At 31.2% G+C, this 23,140-nt stretch overlaps 3 protein-coding genes and 1 long non-coding RNA gene across 10 annotated transcripts in view; 1 reads left to right on the forward strand and 3 right to left on the reverse strand.

The window, feature by feature from the left end:
- The window catches only part of LOC105832416, a 35,240-nt gene extending 24,549 nt beyond the window's left edge, over positions 1–10,691 (reverse strand). The window contains exons 1-5 of one of the 4 annotated variants that reach the window (XM_036284877.1): positions 10,372–10,689; positions 7,146–7,290; positions 825–947; positions 464–663; positions 6–215 (exon numbers count right to left, since the gene is read on the reverse strand). In XM_036284877.1, the coding sequence (XP_036140770.1) occupies positions 6–215; positions 464–663; positions 825–947; positions 7,146–7,290; positions 10,372–10,445 (752 nt within the window). In that variant the 5' untranslated portion in view covers positions 10,446–10,689. Of the gene's footprint in view, positions 1–5; positions 216–463; positions 664–824; positions 948–7,145; positions 7,291–10,371 lie in introns of all 4 variants that reach the window. The other 3 variants (XM_012673332.3, XM_036284879.1, XM_036284878.1) reach the window with 3 other exon arrangements.
- LOC118644937 lies at positions 8,280–10,365 on the reverse strand. Its single transcript, XR_004962721.1, has 2 exons — positions 8,868–10,365; positions 8,280–8,448 (listed from the first exon to the last, which is right to left on the reverse strand). It is a non-coding gene; the product is annotated as an uncharacterized LOC118644937 (long non-coding RNA).
- Positions 10,692–13,964: 3,273 nt separating the features above from the next.
- On the reverse strand, positions 13,965–17,152 carry LOC105835995 (protein lin-7 homolog C). Of its 3 annotated transcripts, XM_036284880.1 has the most exons (6): positions 16,836–17,152; positions 16,732–16,773; positions 16,548–16,660; positions 15,518–15,763; positions 14,881–14,970; positions 14,156–14,291 (listed from the first exon to the last, which is right to left on the reverse strand). In XM_036284880.1, exons 1-5 carry the CDS (start codon positions 16,870–16,872, stop codon positions 14,884–14,886), a joined length of 525 nt encoding a protein of 174 aa, XP_036140773.1. In that variant the 5' UTR covers positions 16,873–17,152; the 3' UTR covers positions 14,156–14,291; positions 14,881–14,883. The 3 variants fall into 3 exon arrangements, with proteins under 3 accessions (XP_028048159.1, XP_012535173.1, XP_036140773.1); XM_028192358.2 differs by lacking the exon at positions 14,881–14,970 and having other exon boundaries at positions 13,965–14,291; positions 15,518–15,754; positions 16,836–17,150; XM_012679719.3 differs by lacking the exon at positions 14,881–14,970 and having other exon boundaries at positions 13,965–14,291; positions 16,836–17,146.
- A 4,228-nt stretch (positions 17,153–21,380) lies between these two features.
- The window catches only part of LOC105832425 (E3 ubiquitin-protein ligase UBR5), a 47,182-nt gene continuing 45,422 nt past the window's right edge, over positions 21,381–23,140 (forward strand). For both annotated transcript variants that reach the window (XM_012673341.3, XM_012673342.3), the window contains exon 1: positions 21,381–21,579. In XM_012673341.3, coding sequence (XP_012528795.1) covers positions 21,518–21,579 — 62 coding nt within the window. In that variant the 5' untranslated portion in view covers positions 21,381–21,517. The remainder of the gene's footprint in view (positions 21,580–23,140) is intronic.

The raw sequence follows: 23,140 nt of genomic DNA on the forward strand, positions 1-23,140 counted from the left end.
AAAACCTAAGTTTCATTTTTGGGGAGTTAGGGGCTGGCCGAACTCCGCGAGGCGGACTCAATGTTAATGTTGTATGTAAAGAATGAGCTGGTAGACGCCATCTTGGGATTGCATAATTTGAATGCACTCCCACGGGTGTGCACGGTCCTGGGGCGCAAAGAGGATTCTTTTCCACCTGGAGAGCACTCATGACCAAAGCTGCTCTGTTATGGTATCTGAAAGATATCGGCTGTCGACTTAGCACCAGATCTAACATAGTGCCAAATTAAGAGAATGAACGGGGGCGTGGATTAACCGAATCAAAGAGACTTGAAAAATCAACTATTTCTTGTATACATTTGTATGATAGTTTTATGTGTTAATATTAATATTAATGTTAATGTTTATAGAAAATGTTAAACGTGTGAATACTGAATTTTAGATAGAAAATCTTACAATTTCTTTACGTGGATGAGAAACTTACTTTTTCAGTAAGAGACGAATATGCGTGTCCGAGACTGTCGGGAATATAGCGTTGATCTTCGCTACTTGTGACTCGGAGTCAGAATTTTGAGTAAAACTCGTCTCTGTATTTCTCACCGGAGTCGGAGAGCCTAAAGTCAAATCGCCAAATCGAGTTGTCATCGCACTGGTGGACTTCAACGATAATGGTGTTTTCAGTTCCTGCACATATACATACGATTTTGATAGCGCTTCAACACACAAAAGCATTTTAAAAATAGTGTGAGTAATAGATATGTGTATGTATACGTGAACGGGCTAACTTACTGATAAAAAGCATGCATGATTCATGAGGATTACTTTCAATATAGTTATCTACTTACCTGCGCGCTAGGAAGTAAAAATGCTAGTTGTGGATTATGATAGGGGGACGGTGTTGGATAAATTTGTGGAACTCTATGAGCACCTGTATAATTTAAGTGCCCACCACTTCCGCTTCCTCCGGTCTATTTATTTGCGGTATATCGTGTGTGCGTTATCCAAATGCAGCGTGTGCATATTACAAGAATATATACATTTACAGTTTAACATCACATTCACACATACGCTCGCGTACGTACATACATACATACAAACACACACATACGCGCGTGCAATATGATGCATCAACCCAAGAGGAAAAATTTTAATAAACAATATTTGTGATAACATTTTGTTAAACTGTATGTTTATCTTGCAACATTTTGATTAGTGATTTCATCAAAATTTCAACAAAATTTTATTAAAAAATTAAACTTATAATTAAAAAAATAGTAATAGATTATCGCAAAAATCGGAGGCATTTGAATAAAAATGTAGTTAATTCATCAATATAGACCATCTGATTTTTTATTGTACTTTTATTTAAAAATTCATTATAATTTCAATAAAATATTTTTAATTCAATATACAATATCTGCATTTTTTCTTTGCAATCTTATAAAAATTTGTTTTAATTAAAAAATTTTATTTCTTTCTTAAATGGTATTAATAATTTTAGTTAATAGCATTAATAATTTTAGTTAAAATTTTATTATATTTTCTATTAAATTCTTATTAAAATATCTTTTTTACTTTTCATTAAAAGCAGACAATCTTTTCAGCAAAATGTAATTAAAATTTGGTTCATTTCATATTCATTAAAATTTCGTTAAATTTAATAACTTTACATTCATCAAAATGTAATTAAAATTTTTCTATCAGAGAAATTATAAAATATTTACATATAAAATATAAAGAAACATAAATATACGAATATAATTTTAGTAATGTTTTGCACAAAATTTTATTTCTAGTGTACTTTCAAATTTGTTAATTATATATACTTTGTATGTTTGATCCTTTCAAAGTTTAATAACATAATAAATATTATAACAACATAATAAATATTTTAATACATAAAATAATTCATATTTAAAAGCTCTTTTGTTTAACAAAATTTTTATTATTTAAACAATCTAATAAAAGAATATTTCAATGAATATAGTTTTTACACAATTCTCATTTATAACCATCTTGTAATTTAAGTTTTAATTAGTTTCATAAATATTAAACGCAAATATTATACAATTATGATAGACATGTATTTTCAGTAATTTATTTTAAAATTGAAATAACTTAATTATGTGATGTTTTAAATACAATACAAGAAAATGTATAAAAATTATTTTGTGCCTATAAACAGTATATAAGTATTTCACTTTGTCTACAATGTCAAATTTTAATTGTAAAAACATTAAATTAAAGATATAATAAATATATTACACACACACACACACACACACACACACATACACACACACACACATACACACACACACACACACGCACGCACGCACGCACGCACGCACGCACGCACGCACGCACGCACGCACGCACACACATGTATAATGTTTATCCTTAAAAGAATTTTCTACTCTGTGTTTTTGGGGAAATTTTTCGAAATTCTTTTAAGAAACCAAATATTTTTCAAAATTATTTTTTTATTTATTTAATGTCCGTAATTATTTTTTAAAAATTAAATTCATATTTTTAAATAAAAACATGAATAATAATTTCTAAACACTAAATCTATTTGCAACTCTGCATAGTCAATCGATGACCATAATTACGGATCTCCCAAAAGACTAAAATTAAAACTTCAGATGCCATTTTAAGCAGAACATATACGATTATTGTCAAAACTATAATTTTTTATTTTGCTTTGTTCTACTTGTAAAAAAAATTTTTTCACTTTATTTTTATGTTTTTAAGTCTTAAACAAATAAAAAATTAAGTTATCAAGATAATTTTATTTTTAACGATAAACATATGTGCTTTGATTAATTGAGTTTTAATTTTAGTTCAAGGCGGAAGAGGAGATCAAGCATTATAGTCGCCGATAGAAATGTACAGTGATCAAATAGTTTTATTACTTACATATTATTTATTTTTATTTAAAAAAAGATATTTTTTTTAAGATAATTAATTTTTATAAAATAATAAAGAAAAAAAAATTTTTTTAATATTTACTTTCTAAAAATAAAAAATTTTTTAAAATCTTGAATATTCTAAAAAATCAACGCAACAAAGAAAACCTCTTTAATAAACATACTTATAAAAATAAAATACATTAACAAATTTATATACATTCCATCCATATCTGTAGTTTACTATTTACAATTTATACAAATCCCTCTTCTTTTAAAGATGGAAAGTATTTTAATAAACATATTAATTGAAGGATATTGCTATATATATACAGATCAAGTTCACCTTACTTTCATATTGTCTGTTCAGAAGCAGCATATTTATTTAAGATGTGGCGTACAAACAATATTTGTAAGCAAACTGACAATGCAACTAAGATAATGTAAAATATTTTTTTAATAATTACTTTTAAGAATAGACAATGTTGATTGCTAGTATTACCGATGATATTAACATTTATAAGCGTTTTTAACGTAAAACAGGATAAGACGAACTTGATTGCTAAAAAACATTTTCACACACTCAAACACTTTCAAACAGCCTCCTTCAATTTCATAAAAAAAGTGTACAAGTTTTCACAATTCATACATGACGTTATTAATCTTCTTGTATTACAATGTAAAATTTAAATATTAAAAAAAAAGAAAAATATAAAGTTTTTAGGAAGTTATAAATATAAAGTTAATCTAATATATTATCAATTTACTCACTATCATTTAAATTATATAATTTGTAAAAAAAATCGTGCAAAGGCCGACGCCAACAATGCTATGGGCCATGGACCCATTTTTTTGCCAATAAAATTTGTACGCAAACTTGGTATGGAATGAAAGATCTCATCGTCCTGATTACAACGATGTATATCATTAGTGGTACCGGCTTGTCGTTCCAGAGAAAATGGACCTTTTGTAAAAATAATAACTGTATGCGCAAGCCTGTCTTGACAGGTCCATTAACTATTCTGCTTCACCCATGATCTCTAACTGTTCTCAAATAAATGTTCTTGCTTTGCGTCCAAATGTAAATGCAACTGTTTCTAATTACGATTGATCCGGTGTCCAATAGATTTTTTAAAAGTTTTTTACAGCTTGAACTATATTGCAGTTTGATTTAGAACCCCGCCCCTAGGGCCCCAAAAAGTTGAATATTCATTTTTGAGCACATAACATATCAAATATGACTGCTAGAACAAATTATAACCCATTTAATAAACCGAAATTGCCTTTGTCGTAGCGCCACTTGTCGGACTTGGAACACAAAAGATCCATTTTCTCTGGAACGACAAGCCGGTACCACTAATGATATACATCGTTGTAATCAGGACGATGAGATTTTTCATTCCATACAAAGTTTGCATGCAAATTTTACTGGCCAAAAAATGGGTCCATTGTTGGCGTCGGCCTTTGATTGATTTTATTTACGTGAGTTACTGTTATCTAAGAAAATTGCATAAGGACATCATATTTTATTTTACTTATTTGTACGATGAAATTTTGATAAATATCCTATTTAAATCGAATAATAATTTTTAATCATAATATTAATCTTTCTCTCTATATAGTTTTTTAAAAATGGTTTTTACACACAAATTGTTTGTGTGTTTAATTGCTTTACTTCGACGGATGTTTTATCATTTATTTTGAAACACATTGTTTTTTGACACATTAAAAAAATTTCTTCTACTATTTAACTTGTATCTTGAGATACAATCACAGATATAATAATCAAAATTAAGATATTAAATTTGTCAAATTACTCCTTGTAATGTAAAATAAATCACTACTGAATGCAAGAAGATTATTAACATCATTGGTTGATTAGTACTTTTCGGAGACACATTAAGACCACTTTGTACATATAGTATGTGTAATTTCCATTTAATGACACAAGTCGACACGTCATTCGATATCTGTTATTCATTGAATATCAAAAAACAAATGATGCTTATGTCAACTTGTGTCACTAAATAGAAAGCATTCTACATTAAGTTGGAAGAGATTGCTTTCAAACAAAATATTTAATGCTTAAAAAAATGTTTACTATTTATGTAACATCATGTGAATCATTTATTTATCAACATATAATTGTCAGGGTTTTATATATATGTATATATAAGGTAGCTGTCCCAATATAAATCATTTAAGGTTATTGACAATGATTTTTATAAAAAATTAATATAAAAAGTTAAATATACATTTTACATAATAAATCTCTGAATTTTGAGTTATCATATTAAATTAAAATAAATTACTTTTCGTGAGATACATAATAATTTTAGTTTTAATAAACATCTACTCATGGCCAAATTGTAAATCCTTATAATCTCTTTGCCCCAATAGTAAATCACTTAAGTTCCAGTAGTAAGTCAGTCGTTTATTGTAACCTATCATTAAAAAATAAAATTATATATCTTTCTATTGCTTAACATTACATATAAATTCAATGCAAAACAGTATTTTTGTTTTGCAGAAAAATACTACTTATTTTATTTATAAAAATATGCACACTTTTATTGTTGACACTTAGCTTGAACTTAAATAAAGCACGTCACCAGTTAATAATTTCCTTTTCAATATTTTTTGTAATGCTAAAGTTCGACAAAAATGTGACATTATGACTAATAGATGGCGTGATAGTAAATAATTGTATCATGTGTCTTTTTAATCATGTTTAATAATTAATTGTTTAATAAAATAAATTAAACAGCAAAAATAACTTATTATTGGGACATAACTTAGAAATAGGATAGCTACCTTATATATATATATATATATATATATGTGTGTGTGTGTGTGTGTGTGTGTGTGTGTGTGTGTTAATATATTAGGACAGAATAAACAGAATAAAAAAATTTGGTGTAATGTATAAATATTAATAAACTAATCAAACACCACACATAAACATAAAAAAATGATTCAAATATAATGATTTAACATTATATGAATACATAAGTAATTAGTATGTAAAAGAATTAAATGTTAACATAAATGTTCTTATAGAGCACATCAGCCTTGATATTATTTTAACACAATAAAATATAATCTTGATATGAACTGTAACCTTCAACCTTACATGCTTTTCTTTATTAATATTACCAAGAAAGTAAAGGCATTATCAATATATCTATAAATAGAAATAAGTTTAAATAAAAAACAATCAATAATTATACAGTAAAATAATGAAAAATCATGAAAATTGCATCATTAATTTCTAGAAACAAATATATTTATAAATTAGCTAAAAAATTAAAAATTTATTAATAATAAAACTGATTGTCATAAAAAGTTTTTTAACCCTAGGCTGTCCCACCAGGTCACCACCGGACTAATGACTTATTATATTATAGCTTGCCCAAAAAAGAGAAGTGTCAGTATCTTCGACAGTCATTATAATATAAAAATGGCCTAAAAAATTTGAAAATCGTAATAATTTCGCTGCACGCGGAAAATAGTGGGTAATGAGGCAATTCTGACACCGAATTTGTGTTTAGTGGCTCAAAATACATAAAGATATCATGGTCTAGTCCATGATACAGACTTTTATTTGTGGGTGGCTGTGCTGCACTACCGCACAAAAAAAAAAAATTGATCTGTCTCACGGATTTATGTTCAGCACTTCGAAATACATAGAGATTGACTAGTGAGGTCAGATCACTTTTATTTTTTTGTGTGCCTGTGTAGCGTTGCAGAATGCAAACTTTGACCTCTCATATCTTGAAAATAAAGAGTGGACTCAATCTGAAACTTCTAGAGGATTAATGTCTTATACATAACTATTGTTTAGCACCAAATTCAAGTCGGAATTCAAGAGTGGCGAAAAAGGCGATTTTTGTTCTCGCGAGAGTTACCATATGCATGTCGCGAGATGACGTGCATGCGAGTGCAGTAATAAAAGTGTATGAAAAATGATCAAATACTAAAAAAGTCGTACTGGAATGTTTTTCACCATGATTCACACCATCTATTAGAAAACAAAAACTGTGCAGTAATTTTGTACTGAAATCGGCGATTTTACGCACAAAAAAGTAACACAAAAGAGACCACTTTCAATGCATATGTAACAAAAAATTTTATAAAATTATAAATGTACAATGTATCATCTTTTTAAGCATTCAATATTTGATTTAAAAGTACATAAACCTTTAAAGAGATTACTGTGTATAGCACAAACAAATTCAATCAACAGGTACAACTGACCTGCATGGGAATCTCTTGAGAAGTGGTAGTAGTAGCCGAGCTCAGTGCCATTGAGTTCTGAGACTGTATATACTGAGAATACTGCCAATATCTCACTCTTGGATCTTCCCATGTTGTAGTTCGATTAAAATGATTTATGAAATATCTGGAAGAAAGAGAAATACCAATAATAATTCATATTTAATTCAAAGAAACATTATGTAAATCAATTTTTCAGGAATACTTTAAATTAAAGTATGGAAACAAAACTATGTCTTTTAATATAAAGCAGATAAAGATAAAATTTGAGAAACTAAAAAATTAGATTTTTGTTTATTTTTAATCATTAAAGTGAATTTTCTAATCCAAATAAGTGGTCTAAAAAATTACACAAATTATTATTATTATAAAAAAGCCTAACATTCTATTAAGCATAAAATGTTAGTCTCACAAGAATTACCACATTATTACAATATTCTATAATATCTAATATTTTTTCATTGCCATTTTTTCCTAAAATAAAAATTTCTCTGTAAAAAAATATATTTAAAAAAAATAAATTTTTATGTAAAAAAACAATATTTGTTATTTTATATAACTTTAATTTACTAATAAAATATTAAATATATATAATATAATGTATAACAGTTAATTCTTCGACCAATAAATGTATTTTAAACATAAAGCTTTAAAAACGCTTATTTCAATCTGCAGTAGATCTTAATGCTGGATATGATTTTTCTTTTTATGTGACTTCTGTCGAAATTAAGAATTTGGTTATTAGATTATATTGTACATAAATATTTTATTATATATAAATATTTTATTTAATAAAATTAAAATCACAATTGAGTAATTATTTTTAAATTTTTCAATTCTTTCTTTTCAAACTCTGAAAACTAATAATTTTTTATTCCTGTGCAAACTAATAAATTTTTAATAATAATAACCAAATATTCAAAATAAAATTTTAATTTGTGGACTTTTGAAAATATGACCTTAAAAAGTAATGGATATTAATTGTTTCATCTCCCAGGCTACTTCTCAAGTCATTACAAAGATATCCTTTGGTGGAAGAAGTTCATTCAGTCTCTACACTTCTAAGGATAATAGTCAATAAATATTAGTAAGCCATGCCCAAATATTTTCCTTTTATGTATTATCTAGATTCTTATTACAGAAGAGCTCTATGTAAATCCCGTGGATCCCACAGTTCCTACTTAACATATCCGGGAGCAAAAAATGTCACGGGATCCTGTAGGATTAATTCCCCTACACAAAGACATCTATGATCACATCAACTGAGTTTCTTTCATGATTTTGACTAAAACAATAGAGAAATTTTAGATTAAAAAAATCATTACTATAAATATTATAAATCTCAAAGACAAATTTCATAAAAAAATAAAAACAAGGTTTGAATTTTGCAGAATGACACCAAATTTAATCCAATTTACATAGAATTGCTTTGATTGCTCAATCAATTTGACATATGAATTCCTTGTCACAAAGGTAGTGGCAGTAGTGCTTTTAATCTTTGTGCTTTTCCTTTCTACTTCATACTCTCAACTGCTTTAACAAACTCTATCATCTTTTGCCACCAGTTTTTCTTTTAACGGCGTAAATTTTACATCTTTTTAATTTTACAAGTTCTGATAATCAATTCTAATTAGTCTCTCATATCTTTAATTTTTATTATATTTCTGATTCTTTAGATAAAATAACAATTATTGTTTGACATACTTAACAATTATTCTGTCTTGTTGTCTTCTGATGACCAATTTTTATAATGTTTGGGAAGAAACCAGTCTATTTCTGAGGCAGTATCTCTGTCTTATCGCACTGTAGACTTGTAGAGGATCCAAATCTCACATCAAAACATTTACGACTTATAGATAAGTACATTGTAAACTTTGTGACAAAATTATATTTTTAAATTTTAACTCGTGCTCTGTCAACTACATTGGCATTTGTTCCAAAGAGCCTACTTTTCAATTTTTTAATTTAATATAATTTTTCTATCAATTTAATACTCTTAGCTCATAAGTATAAACTGTGCACTAACAATTTTGTCAGTTTTGAAACACACTCGATATTAGCATTCCGTCTCTTGTCGGAATTAATGCTCAGAAATATCTTTAAAATGCCTCTTTTTCCAAATAAATTTTACAAACTAATTTTAACTTAATGTAGTTAAAAAAATAGATTAAAAACTTACTCAATTCTACAATATCAGAACTGTTTTACAATTGTCGTTTTATAGTCAAAATGGAAATCATGGAAAACATGAATGAGGGGGGGGAGAGAGAGAGGGAGAGAGAGAGAGAGAGAGAGAGAGAGAGAGAGAGAGAGAGAGAGAGAGAGAGAGAGAGAGAGAGAGAGAGAGAGAGAGAGAGAGAGAGAGAGAGAGAGAGAGAGAGAGAGAGAATAGGAACTTTACACAATACAGGTGTTGTAAAATATATAATGCAGAATATTATCTTCTTTACATACAGCATAAAAGATATGTTTCAGCAATACTGGGTGCGTTTGGGAAGACGCTATTAGCGCTACCAGCATCAGTCCATCTTTATTACTCATTAAAAGTAGAATAAGGATAAACTGATGCTGATAGCGCTAATAGCATCTCCTCGAACACACCCACTATAACAACATTGCTGGAATGTTCTGTGCTGTATAAATTTAACCCTGAAATATCCATATTGTTTTAATATCATATTTTATTTATTGTATATAAAAATTCACTCACATAATTAAGAATTCTTGTTACTCTTTTTTGTATTTACTGTACACTAGAAATTAGAACTGTTATTTCTGGATAATTCTGAAAATTCGAAACTTCAAAAGATTTTAAAGTTTTGAAACTTATATCGTATATATAAGTTGCAAAGTGTTAGAAGAAACCGAGATAAACATCACTTTAACGTAAACAAATCTTACTAAATGTCATTTTAAACTATCAAAAATTTAGCAACGGAGACTGTACTAAATTTAAACATTTGGAGAAAAACAATTCACTTGAAGTAGCATTCTGAATGATTAACAGATAAACGTTGACACAATTCGATCATTTATTTGTTTCAAGAAATATAACAAATCATCGAGATCAATGTGCAGTGTTTTGTATAACTTGGATTTACCAATACGTGGAGAAAAACGATGATTTCATAAGCCTTATCAGTAAACTCGACATCTTTGCTCGATAACAAAAAGGACAAGAAAGAATTTTAAAATACACTTTACTTACGGACGACCGCTACGAATATCATATCTGCACTCCCAGCCGGGTGGTAATTGACTCCTGTCATTCGGTTCCGCCATCTTTCTGCTTTGTGTAGTTTGAAGAGTTGCAATGGGAATATCGCGTGAATTATTTTCCTTCTTCACAGTCACACAATTTGCTATTAGTTCGTTGCTGATCCAACCTCTCGTTATAACGCTATACGTTTGTGTGAGCGAAACGGGGAAATCAAATAAAACCGTACGATATAAAACTTAACGAGCTAGTCTCGAACCACTCTCTCAAGATTAAGGGCATCCGCACAGACTTTTACATAACGCACAACGTATGTACATAAGCAAATTGATTGGTCCATAGGCAAAGTGCATAAGAAATTCAACCAATCGAATTTCTTATGCATTTATGTTATGCGTTATGCGAAAGTCTGTGCGGGGGCCCTAAGGGCCGAAGCACAAAACATGGCGTAATGATTAAAACAGTCGTAATGCGACAAGCTTGTGCGTTGTCTACGTCTATGACTACTACTGTCTTAAGGGCCATCTACAATGGAGTGTTTTAGTCGTAACAGCACTAAACTACGGCAATGCTGTCTAGAATAAAAACGACGTAGCAATAATATACAAGCCGGCCATCAAAAAAAGGCGACCAAAAACTAATCCCGAATGCCCCAACGCTCATCGTAAGTACGCAATGAATTGGCTCAATGTCTGCTGTAGGCTGTAAACAGTAAAGCAATACGAAATGGGGATATTTTCTACGACTACTGCTACGGCCTACGACTCTCCATTGTAGATGGCCCTTTAGGCCTGGGGCTCTATTCTTGAATTCATTCGCAAGAGAAACGTATTCGCAAATTCTGATCTTACAGAAAATTTGAAAATTTATTGGCTATCGTATGGCTATTAACCAATAAACTTACAACTTTCTGTTAGAGCGAGTACTTGCGTATACGTTTCTCTTGCGAATAAATTCAAGAATCGAGCCCCTGGTTTACAATGGATGTCATAAGTCGTATCGTAAGAAATTTAACCAATCATGTTCGCTTTTCTTCTCTCTTTCTTCTCTAAGATCAACTATGATTGGCTAGATTTCTTACGATACGACTTACAACATCCATTGTAGACTAGGTCTTAAGGGCCATCTACAATGGAGAGTCGTAGGCCGTAGCAGTAGTCGTAGAAAATGTCTCCACTTCGTATTGCTTTATGCCCAGTCTACAATGAGTCGTTGGTCGTTGGTCGTAAGAAATTTAACCAATCACAGTTGATCTTAGAGAAGAATAACCGAACATAATTGGTTAAATTTCTTACGACCAACGACCAACGACTCATTGTAGACTGGGCATTACTGTTTACAGCCTACAACAGACATTGAGCCAATTCATTGCGTGCTTACAATGAGCGTTGGGGCATTCGGGACTAGTTTTTGGTCGCCTTTCTTTGATGGCCGGCTTGTATGTTATTGCTACGTCGTTTTTATTCTAGACAGCATTGCCGTAGATTTAATGCTGTTACGGTTAAAACACTCCATTGTAGATGGCCCTTTAAACAGACTTTAGGCCAAAGGCAGAGAACGAGACGTAGGTGTCGTAGTCGTAGTCATAGGGTAAGGTCCAGTCTACAATAAGTCGTTAGTCGTTGGTCGTAAGAAATCTAACTAATCACAGTTGATCTTAGAGAAGAATAACCGAACATAATTGGTTAAATTTCTTACGACCAACGACTCATTGTAGACTGGGCTTAAAACCTCGTCTACAGAAGTCGCGAGCAGCCAGTTGCGACAGCTAATGAGCGTCTAATTTCTAGTTAAAGCTCGACAATCATTGGCTGTCGCAAGACGCAACTGGCTGCTTGCGACTTTTGTAGACGAAGCTTAAGGCAGAGAAAAACGTAAGGGCCACCGCACAAACTCTTCTATAACGCGTTACGTTACGTTAAGTACTCCATACGAACCTAAGTTGTACTTAAAATTTAACTTAAATCAACGCACAAAGAAGTCCTTAACGTAAGAACTTAAGAACTTACGTTAAAAGTTTCTTTGTGCGTTGATGTAAGTTTAATTTTAAGTACGAACTTAGGTTTATGGAGCACTTAACGTAACGTAACGTGTTACGAAAAAGCTTGTGCGGTGGCTCTAAGTCGTACATGTCGTAGTGGCTTAGTTTACATCGTGCATTTGATACGCGTATCAGGTACCATATTCGTATCAAATTCGTACTAAATATTTAGTACGCACGATGTAAACGCTGCCGGATCAATTTGGTACGAGCGTATCAAGTAGGAGTATCGTACTAAATTGATACGCGTACCAAGTGATACAAATGTCGATGTAAACGCATAAAACGCATTTTAGAGAGAATTTAGCAATTGAGCATAACCTCAGTGCTAAAATCTAAAAACCGGTGTGAAAATGTCTTAGTAGGAGACATCAACATGAATTAAATTTGTATTATATTTTTCACAGTACATGCTTAGTACATTCGATGTAAACGCGCCCGTACTAAGGCTTTGGTGCGCACCAAACTTAATACGCGTACTAAGGTTTTGACGATGTAAACTAAGCCAGTGGGTACGCAATGGCGGATAAACCATGTGACTCAAGTGACCAATCAAAATTGTGTTCGCTATTAGCGCATCTTTTATTATGGGTCTGTTCGCGTCACATGCTCCGACATGCTCCTATTCACCCCAACGTACTCCAATACGTTGATTCCGATGACGCCAACCTATTAGAATGCGTTGGAGTGAGTAGGAGCATGTCGGGGCCTGGCGACGCGAACAAACCATATAGGTCTTTACGTAACATAAATGCATAAGAAATTCGATTGGTTAAATTTCTTATGCACTTTGCTTATGGACCAATCAATTTACTTATGTACATACGTTATGCGTTATGCAAAAGTGTGTGCGGGGGCCTTTATAAATGGAGATGAAACACGCCCTCAATGTTAAAGTGGCAGAAAATGGAAACATTAAGCAAGATCCCGATGATAAAAGACAAGAAAAAAAAAAGACAGAATGAGTCATTTGTGGCTGTTTTATCACCTAGCAAATTATCGAATAGCGCAAAAATTAACCCAAATAAAGCCTGAATTAGTTTTGTAAACATATATATTTATGCAGGTAATTCTGTTAATATATTCCCATAATAAAATTAGAAGTAATTGTTTAACATTCTGTATTAATTTTTTTTTTAATTAATTCTAATTTTATTATGGGAATATATTAGCAGAATTACCTGCATAAATATATGTTTATAAAACTAATTCAGCCGCTATTTGGGTTAATTTTTTAAATGCCTATTCGATAATTTGCTAGGTGATAAAACAGCAACAAATGATTCATTCTGTCTCTCTTTCCATTTTAACATTGGGGACGCGTTTCATCTTCATTACACAAAAACCTTTGCTAGGATAGGAAATTGGCAGTCTAGACTTTTATAGTCAAAGGTTCTTGCATGCTGTTATTCTCATAACAATACAAAAGTAATGTACGCTATTAAATTGTAAATAAGAGGCAATGATAGCGCGTTTACTAAATCTACAAACCTAATGTATAAGTGTAAAATTTATATACATAGCGTAAGAATTGACACAAATATACAGATAATAGATTATATTTATTGACGAACGAGAACATGAATACAATTATCAGATATACGCTAACTTAATTATAACTATAAGCATAAATAGTTTAAATGTATAGTTGTGTAGATAGACTACAGTCGATAAATTTCTTTAGTAATTAAATATTTTGCATTTTAAATATTTATTGCATATGTTGACGTCTACGAGCAGCTCTTTGTTTATCAAAACGTAATTCCATTTCTTCGAGAACACGTGGAGTATAACGAACTACTAATTTTACTGAATTTTGAGCCTGTTTCAGTAATTCTACCGCCTTTTCATGATTTTCACCTTCAACACACTAAAGCAAATTATTTTGTTATTGTAAAATGTTATTGGTAAAGCCCACTTTATATGATATATAATTCGCAATAAAATTTAATTTAGAATTGTATGTATAAAAAATACAAAAACATTTAAATAAACATTTAATTTAAAATTGTAATGCCCTATTGTTATAAATATGAAAAATGCATTAAATATGTATAAAAGTCCATTATTTAATGATTAATTGTACTCAGTCTAATGTAAAATCCTAACCACTAATCATTGTGAATAATTGTGTCTAATAGGATGGACACACACACACACAAATGTTATATAAACTCTCTTACTCAATAACTTTATACGCGAATAAGAGAATATTAGCGTTTTCAATATCATTTTTATAGCCTTTTTCAGAAATTGTAAAAAATATATATATATAAAAGTTATAACTTGGGTTGTATCATACCCTGGGTGACATGTTATTTAAGATTATTTGAAGCGTCAATAAAAATGAGTACAAAATATCATCTCTAGTCAATCTTATATTAAAATTTAAAAAAAGAGAACTCGATCTCCAATGAATGATAGCAAGGTCGTATAGCATCTGACTGTATTTATCTTACCCATCAATATGTAGAATGAACCGTTTGACACAATAGTAGAGCTGGGCAATAGAGTGAGAGAAAAGGATCGCAGATTCCGACCCAGGGCTGCTATTCCGTACATGGTTACCGATAGTTATTGGTTCGAATTAAAAAAAACATGTTTGGTTTTCATGCAATACAAAAGGTTTGCACTTAACAAATCAAACTTTCGCCTAGGGATTCTCAAAGTAGAGTCTTTGCTCTTTAATTTACAAAAAAGTACATGTAATTTGGATGATTTTTCGTAAAGTTGCATCACTTTGAAAATCGTCTAAAAATAGGTCAAAATTTTTGTCTCGTTTTTTTGCGCCAGTGTACACACACACACACACACACACACACACACACACACACACACACACACACACACACACACACACACACACACACACACACACACACACACAAACACACACACACACACACACACACAGTGTGTTTGTGTAATTATAAATTAAATTGCAGTTCGTATAATATATACTTCTCCTATAAAAATACTTTTTTTTCTAGAATAGATAAAATTACAAAGTTCTATCTCGTATTGTCACACATTATAGATCATGTAAAGTGGGTTTATATGATAAATAAATAAAATAAGAAATATATTTCTACTAACCACTCCATTAACGGACAAAAGTTGATCCCCACGTTTTAAACCACCATGTCTGTCAGCAACACCACCAGGAATAATACGAGATATATAAATAGGCGAATTCTGTTCTTTGCCTCCCATTACATTAAAACCAAGTCCTTCTTCTGTTTTTGGCAATTCAACTACACGTGGATGTGCATGACCTTCACTAGCTGCAAAAGCGGCAACAGTTGCTTTTGCAGTTGCAGATGCGCGTACATCCTGTGAACCCTATCATTAATTATCATTAACAATTTTATTTATATAATTTAATAATGTAATTATAATAATTAATAAATATCTTTTAAATTAAGATATTATTAACTATCCAAATATCAAAGTATGTCTTAACAAAATCATGCAAATCTGCAATTTTCTCGTGATACTAACAACTTGCTTTACGTTTGTCTCTCAACAAACAACAATTTCAAATATATTGACATTGAATACACTTTTTTGCTTTAACAACAGTATGTATATGTATACATACATATATATATTGGCCTGTTCTTTTTCACTGCACTGCTGCACGTGTGTAACAAGTTAGAATGAGAAAAAAAATATTTTTCTCACTTTAATTTGTTGCACCAGTACAGCTAAAAAAACAGGTCTTATATTACACCCATTTAACAGCAAGATAATAACAAATTTTCATGTTGTCCATAATGTAAAAGTGAGCTTACAATTAGTATAACAGGCACAAATTTGAAAACAAAGGATTTAAACTAAAGTTGCTATCCAAAGTTGTCACATTGTGATCACTTCAATTTACCAATAAAAGTAAATTTAGTTGCTACAATTTCATCAGCAACACATGTTATGATTGTGAGCAACATACCAATAACAATACTGTTGTTCACTCAATATATATATATATATATATATATGTGTTAAATTGAACAAAATGACACATAAAGGCACTCCAACATTTCTAAACAAACCTAGCCATGTTGAAATATCAATAACAATACGGATACATTTATTGTTTTGCAATTACATTACTATTACTGTTTACCTGAATATCAACAGTCTCATACACGTGCTCATATATCTCCCGTACCGCACTAAGAAAATCACTTTGCAATACTTTCTGTAATGCTGCCAATTTTGTTGTAGGAACCTCTCCTCCTACAAAAAAATTAATGTAATTAAATAAACAATTTTTTAATTTATAAATGTTTTTTCCTATAATTACTTACCCTTTTGCAATTTGTCTAATAATTCTATAGACCTTTTAACGTCTACAAAAAAATAATATTGTTTATATATTTGTGTTCATTGAAACTAATTAGCAACAACTTACCTCTTGCTAAAGTAAGAGGCTCGCCCATGGCAGCCATATTTTTATGATTTGAGATTTTCTATCTTATACTTTTCTTATATTTTATCTTATACTTATACTACGAGTACGTATGTCAATAAAAATACAAAACGATATTATCTACCACTACCACTAAAATCGTATCTAAGTGAATTATTAAGTATTCTTGAGCGTAAATGGGTCACAGTCACGGTATCAACACTTATTTTCATTCATCCAAAATCCATATATGTAATAATGTGTAAAGACTATATTGCTTGTTGCTATATTGCTAGTTGAGCTGAAAAGGGAGTGAAACATTAAGGGCCGCCGCACAGACTTCTGCATAAAGGTGCCATTTCATGGGCGTCAGTTGACGCGCGTCAAGTAGGGATGGGCGATACAGGGCCCCTATTCTTGAATTCATTCGCAAGAAAACGTATGCGCAAATACCCGCTCTAACAGAAAAGTTGCAAGTTTATTGGTTGAAAGCCATACGATAGCCAATAAATTTTTAACTTTTCTGTAAGAACAGAATTTGCGAATACGTTTCTCTTGCGAATGAATTCAAGAATAGGGGCCCAGGGTGCGTTCGGGGAGACGCTATTAGCGCTATCAGCATCAGTTTATCCTTGTTCTACTTTTAATGAGTAATGAAGATGGACTGATGCTGATAGCGCTAATAGCGTCTCCCCGAACGCACCCACAGGGTACGTTCGAAATATAGCTTTGCTGATGCTGAGAGAAAAAGTTAAGTTGGTAGTATTGAGAATTTTCAACGCTGCGTTCGTTTTCTCCCAGCTGGAAGTAGTTGGAGATCGATCGAATAAGTGCATTTAGTGCAAATGACAACAAAATATCTTAACAAGCGATAACGTACGCATGTGTTTTATATAACTTATACCTACGATTGTTGAAATTTAGCAAATTCAAGGTAATCCTTTTCCGTTGTTTAATAACACTTAAATGTAAAATAGAGTAAATGTAAAATAACATTATTAATAAATAAAAAGCAAGAAATAAGAGAAACATTAAAATTCTCTTAATATCTTTTATTGTTATGTGTAGTTGTGACATAAAATTTAACAAATTACTTAAAATAAAATATTTTCTTAATACAAATTCATAAATTATTACTTTTCGTAAATTAACTAATCAATGTAAAAAATTACTGAATATATAAATAATTATTTAATATAATGTATTTACAGGCTCTTTCTTTTCGTATTGTTGAACAAGAAACGAAAGTCAATAAAAAGAATATACAAATTAAATCAACATTAATTATTATTATTATGAAAAAGTTATTATTGAAAAATATTTTACTCGAAAACATGTTTGATTCTTCTAGTATAGTTTATCGTCTAATAACAGTGATGACGACGATGAAGAATTACAAAATATCTTGTTCAGTAACAGCACGAGATGAAAGAAGAAACGTACCAAAAATAAAAAAATTATTTGGAACACATTGTAACAATTAAGTTATAATACATGAAGAATTATCGAACTATTATTCGCATATATACACGGTTGTACCTTCTATTTTTGCTACCTATAGGGCACCCAGTGAACACAGTAACATAGCAGCTGTGTAACAGCAATGTAACCGAATATAACAGATTACGTTACTCTGAAATTACACGTAACTTACATGTAAGTTACAATTTCCGACTCAGCAATATAACATGTTATAATTACATGTTATCTAACCGTTACACAACAGTTACAAAGAAAAATAAAATAAAATTAAAATTTCATTTTTTTGAAATTATTTTTATCAACAGCACATACTACATTTAGGATAAATTTTTATTAATTAATTAAATTTAAATTATGTTATTTTTTATTTTATTCTTACTTGCCGCTGCTAGGTTTGAACCTGGGACCTTAAGATTACGAACCTTGTACTCTACCTGCTACGCCAATTTGACTCATCGATATGGGTACTTGTTATTGTCTACATGTACCTATATGTAAACTGACGCGACTATATTATTTTTTATAAAAGCAATTAAATTTTGCAAAACATATTAAAAATAAATAGCATTAATTTATTTACTTATTACCCAGCAAACACAAAGTTACATGTAACGTGCCTGTGTGTTATATTACAATTACATTGTTGAGTGAGAAATTATAACTAACAGGCACGTTACATGTAACTTTGTGTTTGCTGGGTAATTTCATTGTTAAATTTATCTTTTTCCATAACCTTAATAATTTGATGGAAATTGCGATCTATTTAGCACTAATCTTTGAAGCATTCAAATGATTAATTAGATGGTTAACTATATAGATCATAATTCTAAGAAAAATTGAATAGTATTATACATTTATTATTCTGTTTTTGTTCAGCACATGATGAATTTAGATTTTGTATATTTTTTGTTTGCAGTAATTGTAGACAAACCGTTATTTTTGAAAACATTATCTTTATAATAATTTTTTTTATTATTAAATAGATCTGTCATTCAGGATATGTTATGTCTGATTTTTGAGTCAACTACGACGCATCGTTCCGTAATAACATTGATACAAACGTGTTATGTTACGATTATACAATTTTTGTTGAATAACTGTAACGCCAAAACGATGTATAACAGCTAGATCACTTGCGTATAACAAATATTACGTAACAGGTTATTTCCATGTCATATAGCACCTACATATCACAAGAATAACAATGTTAAATTACATGTAACTTCCATGTTATATTGCCGCTATAAAATGTGTTCACTGGGCATAGACGGCAACCATACATTATAATAAAAAATATTAATAAAATTTAATGTTTCTTTCATTCTTTGCTTTTTATTTATTAATATAAATGTTAAACTTTATTTTATATTTAAGTATTATTAAACAAAGAAAAAACATTACCTTGAATTGACTGATAAATGGTTATATAAAATATATGATACGTTATCGCGCCTGACATAATATTTCATTGCTATTTGCACTAAATGCACTCATTTGATCGATCTTCAACTACTCCCAGCTCCCAGCTGGGAGAAAACAAACGCAGCGTTGGAAATTCTCAATACTACCAACTTAACTTTTTCTCCCAGCATCAGCGAAAGCTAGAGATACTGTAACAGAGATTCGCCAATGTGCCGTCTTGGGGTAAAACCGGATATCGGATATGACATTTTCGATGGCGGTTTACTCTGTTTTCTTTTGACAGGTGACAGGTGACAGGTTAGATGACAGGCTAGGCTTTCTCTGTCAGTTATATCTATTTTTCTCTCTCATACTTCCGGTTATACCCCAAGCGACGGGAGCCAATCAGAAATCGTTAACGCATTGGCGAATCTCTGTTATAGTATCTCTAGCGAAAGCTATTTTTGAACGCACCCAATGGAGGAGTGATGTTGGTACTAAAAAAGTCCCTAAACACTAAATTTTAATTTTTGTGTATTAGTAGATTATTTGACATTATATTGTAGAATCATTTATTATTTGTATTTGCACTGCGCATATGTTTTCGCTCTGACAGATTTATTACTGATGCAGTTTTTCTAATCATAAAAATTAAAATTTAGTGCCTACGGACTTTCGTTAGTACCAACATCACTCCTCCATTTTTTGAAGAAATTGTCGAGTTACCATTGTAAGACCTGTGGCACACGCTTTCCGTAAGACTTAACAGTAAGGTTTTGACCAATCACATACTCGATTTAGCCAGTTACGGTTATGGTCGCCCAATTCAATGCGTCAAAACGATACTGTTACGTCTTATGGAAAGCAGATGCAAATTTAATTTTTCTTATTCTTCCTGAGTGTATCGTCAAAATATAGTGACCCTCGAGAGTGCAGAGATTGAATTACCTTATAATTTCTGACACATATTTCTTTAACCTATACTGCTCAACAGAGCACTCTCTCCTCTTCCTCGCCCAGCGTGGGTACGCAATGGCGGATAAACCATGTGACCCAAGTGACCAATCAAAATTGTGTTCGCCATTGGCGAATCATTTGGACTGTTCTTTTTTGCTGCACTGCTACACTGGTGCAATAAGTTAGAGTGAGAAAAAATATTTTTGTCTTACTTTAATCTGTTGCACCAGTGCAGTAGTGCAGCGAAAAAGAACAAGCCATTTGATTATAGGTCTTTACGCTGCTCCAGACGCCAGCCCCAGATTCCAGCCCCAGACCCCAGCCCCAGACCCCAGCCCCCGGCCTCAGCCCCCATCCAGTCACCGTTTGGGTACAAGATGGTGGATAGCAGTCATGGTGGGGGGCCATTGGCGCATCTTTGATTATAGGTCTTTATAGCAGAGGCTGTATTCTTGAATTCATTCGCAAGAGAAACGTATTCGCAAATTCTGATCTTACAGAAAAGTTGGAAATTTATTGGCTATCGTATGGCTATTAACCAATAAACTTACAACTTTCTGTTAGAGCGAGAGTCTGCCAGCAACGGTCTGCCAGAGCTCAAAGGCGGTCGCTCATTGGACATCGCGCGTCGCGCGCGATAGAATCGCGCTGGTCTGCTGGAGCCATGATACGGGCTTAACTCAGCAGCGGCCATATGTTGCACACTCGATGACTTGAGTGCATGTGTTCATACGTAACTGGATGTTTCATGGACGAAAACATGGCTGAATTGTTTCGTTGTTTCGTGAAATTTTGTGTAGAGTGAGAGGACAATCCCGACGTCAGACGTGTGAGTTGAGGTCATTATGACTTCGATTCATCTCGTCGTACATCCGTTGCCAGGTACCGATGACCAGCTCAATGATAGGTAAGCGATTTTGTTCATTTATCGGTTTCCCATTAACCGCCTGCCCAGTTCATATATGTCGCACACTACAGGAGAAAAGATTTTCGTTCTTCAGCTTGCTTCCAGAGCGTTCTATTTACGGCACATCACGACGTGTCACAACGTGTTGCAACGTTTTATGTTTATTACGCGTATTATTCCCATTTTTTATCTCGTTAGCTTGACAAGCCCGTACCTTCATTTTCCTTAACTATATAGCCTCGCCATATTTTAGTCGCAACCTATAAAAATGACGTCTAGCAATTGATCTTGTTCTGACGCATATGTATATTGCGTATTATAATTACATTTTGAGTCACATTGCATGTGAAATATGAGATACAATTGTAAAGAGATATAATCCTGAACTTTGATATTTATGAATCGAGAGAAAGTGCCATTTTTTCAAAGCAGATCTTGGTGCTTAATATTTCCACATGTTATTAAATATATTTTTTTAGTTTTATAAACTGCATGTTGATATGCTTGTCGGACTTGAAATACAATTGTGAACTGAAGTTAGAAGTAGTATCTTAAATTAATTTGACCAAATTTTATAAAGGTGCTGTAAACAACTTAAAAAGCTATGAAGAGCTTATAATAATAATGATAATATATGTTTAGTCGTATACAATGGAAAATTAAATGGCGTCATTATTGTTTTGCAATATTATTATCTTGTCATTTAGTCTGTTCTTTCTAGCTGCACTGTTGCACCGGTGCAATAAGTTAAAGTAAGACAAGTATATTTTTTCTCATTCTAATTTATTACATCAGTGCAACAGTGCAGCTAGAAAGAACAGACCAACTCTCATGAAAAAAATTTTGTGATGATGAAATGGGAACATTTAAGAAAAATTTACTTTTAACCCTTTGTTATACGTGACTCTTGTTCCATGAATTTCTTTTTCTTGAAAAACTGTATGTATGTATACTGTAATTACTTGTATGTAATTGTAACATTTATTTGAATAAATTTTATTTTAATAAACAATTATATAAATAGACAATTAAATAAATTGGTTTGATTGATGTTTTTCTTACTTTGCCTCGATTGTTTTACGCTCCGACCGTTAGTTGTGCTTAAGCCGTCCATGAATAACAACATCCTCGAAAATTTGGTTATGCATTATTTTATATTATCTTCTTAGTTCTATGTAATTTTACACACTGACAGCGTGTAATTACTAGAATCAACTGTATCCTACTTGAAAAGTGTTCAAACCGAGGACCGAAACCTAGTAGTTTTATAATAAAACTTGCCAGTTTGGTCGACTACAATCATTATCTTTATTTCTTTAATTCCTACTAGTGACGATAAGTTCCAATAATTATTATTAATTATATAAATACTTTCCAGGGAATTTTGTTGAAAAAATTATGCTTGGGAATTAACAAAAATTGTATGTATGTTATCTACAACAATATAATATCTTGTATATCTGCTTTTCCTCTCTGGAAAAAGTAGGTAGAATCTTAAAACTTATTCAGTCACTATATAGAAACTTATTAAATTATTAATCTTAAATGTGTTTTTACAATA

This window comes from Monomorium pharaonis, chromosome 3 (assembly GCF_013373865.1).
Source record: "Monomorium pharaonis isolate MP-MQ-018 chromosome 3, ASM1337386v2, whole genome shotgun sequence".
Lineage (NCBI taxonomy): Eukaryota > Metazoa > Arthropoda > Insecta > Hymenoptera > Formicidae > Monomorium > Monomorium pharaonis.

Bases quoted from the DNA above. Each gene is read 5' to 3' on its own strand.
- LOC105835995 (XM_012679719.3), bottom strand. From the start codon at position 16,872: ATGGCTGCCATGGGCGAGCCTCTTACTTTAGCAAGAG. The intron at 16,661-16,731 runs GTAAGTAATTAT...ATTTTTTTGTAG, and splicing joins ATTAGACAAATTGCAAAAGG to GAGGAGAGGTTCCTACAACA. The intron at 15,764-16,547 runs GTAAACAGTAAT...AATTAATGATAG, and splicing joins ATGAGACTGTTGATATTCAG to GGTTCACAGGATGTACGCGC.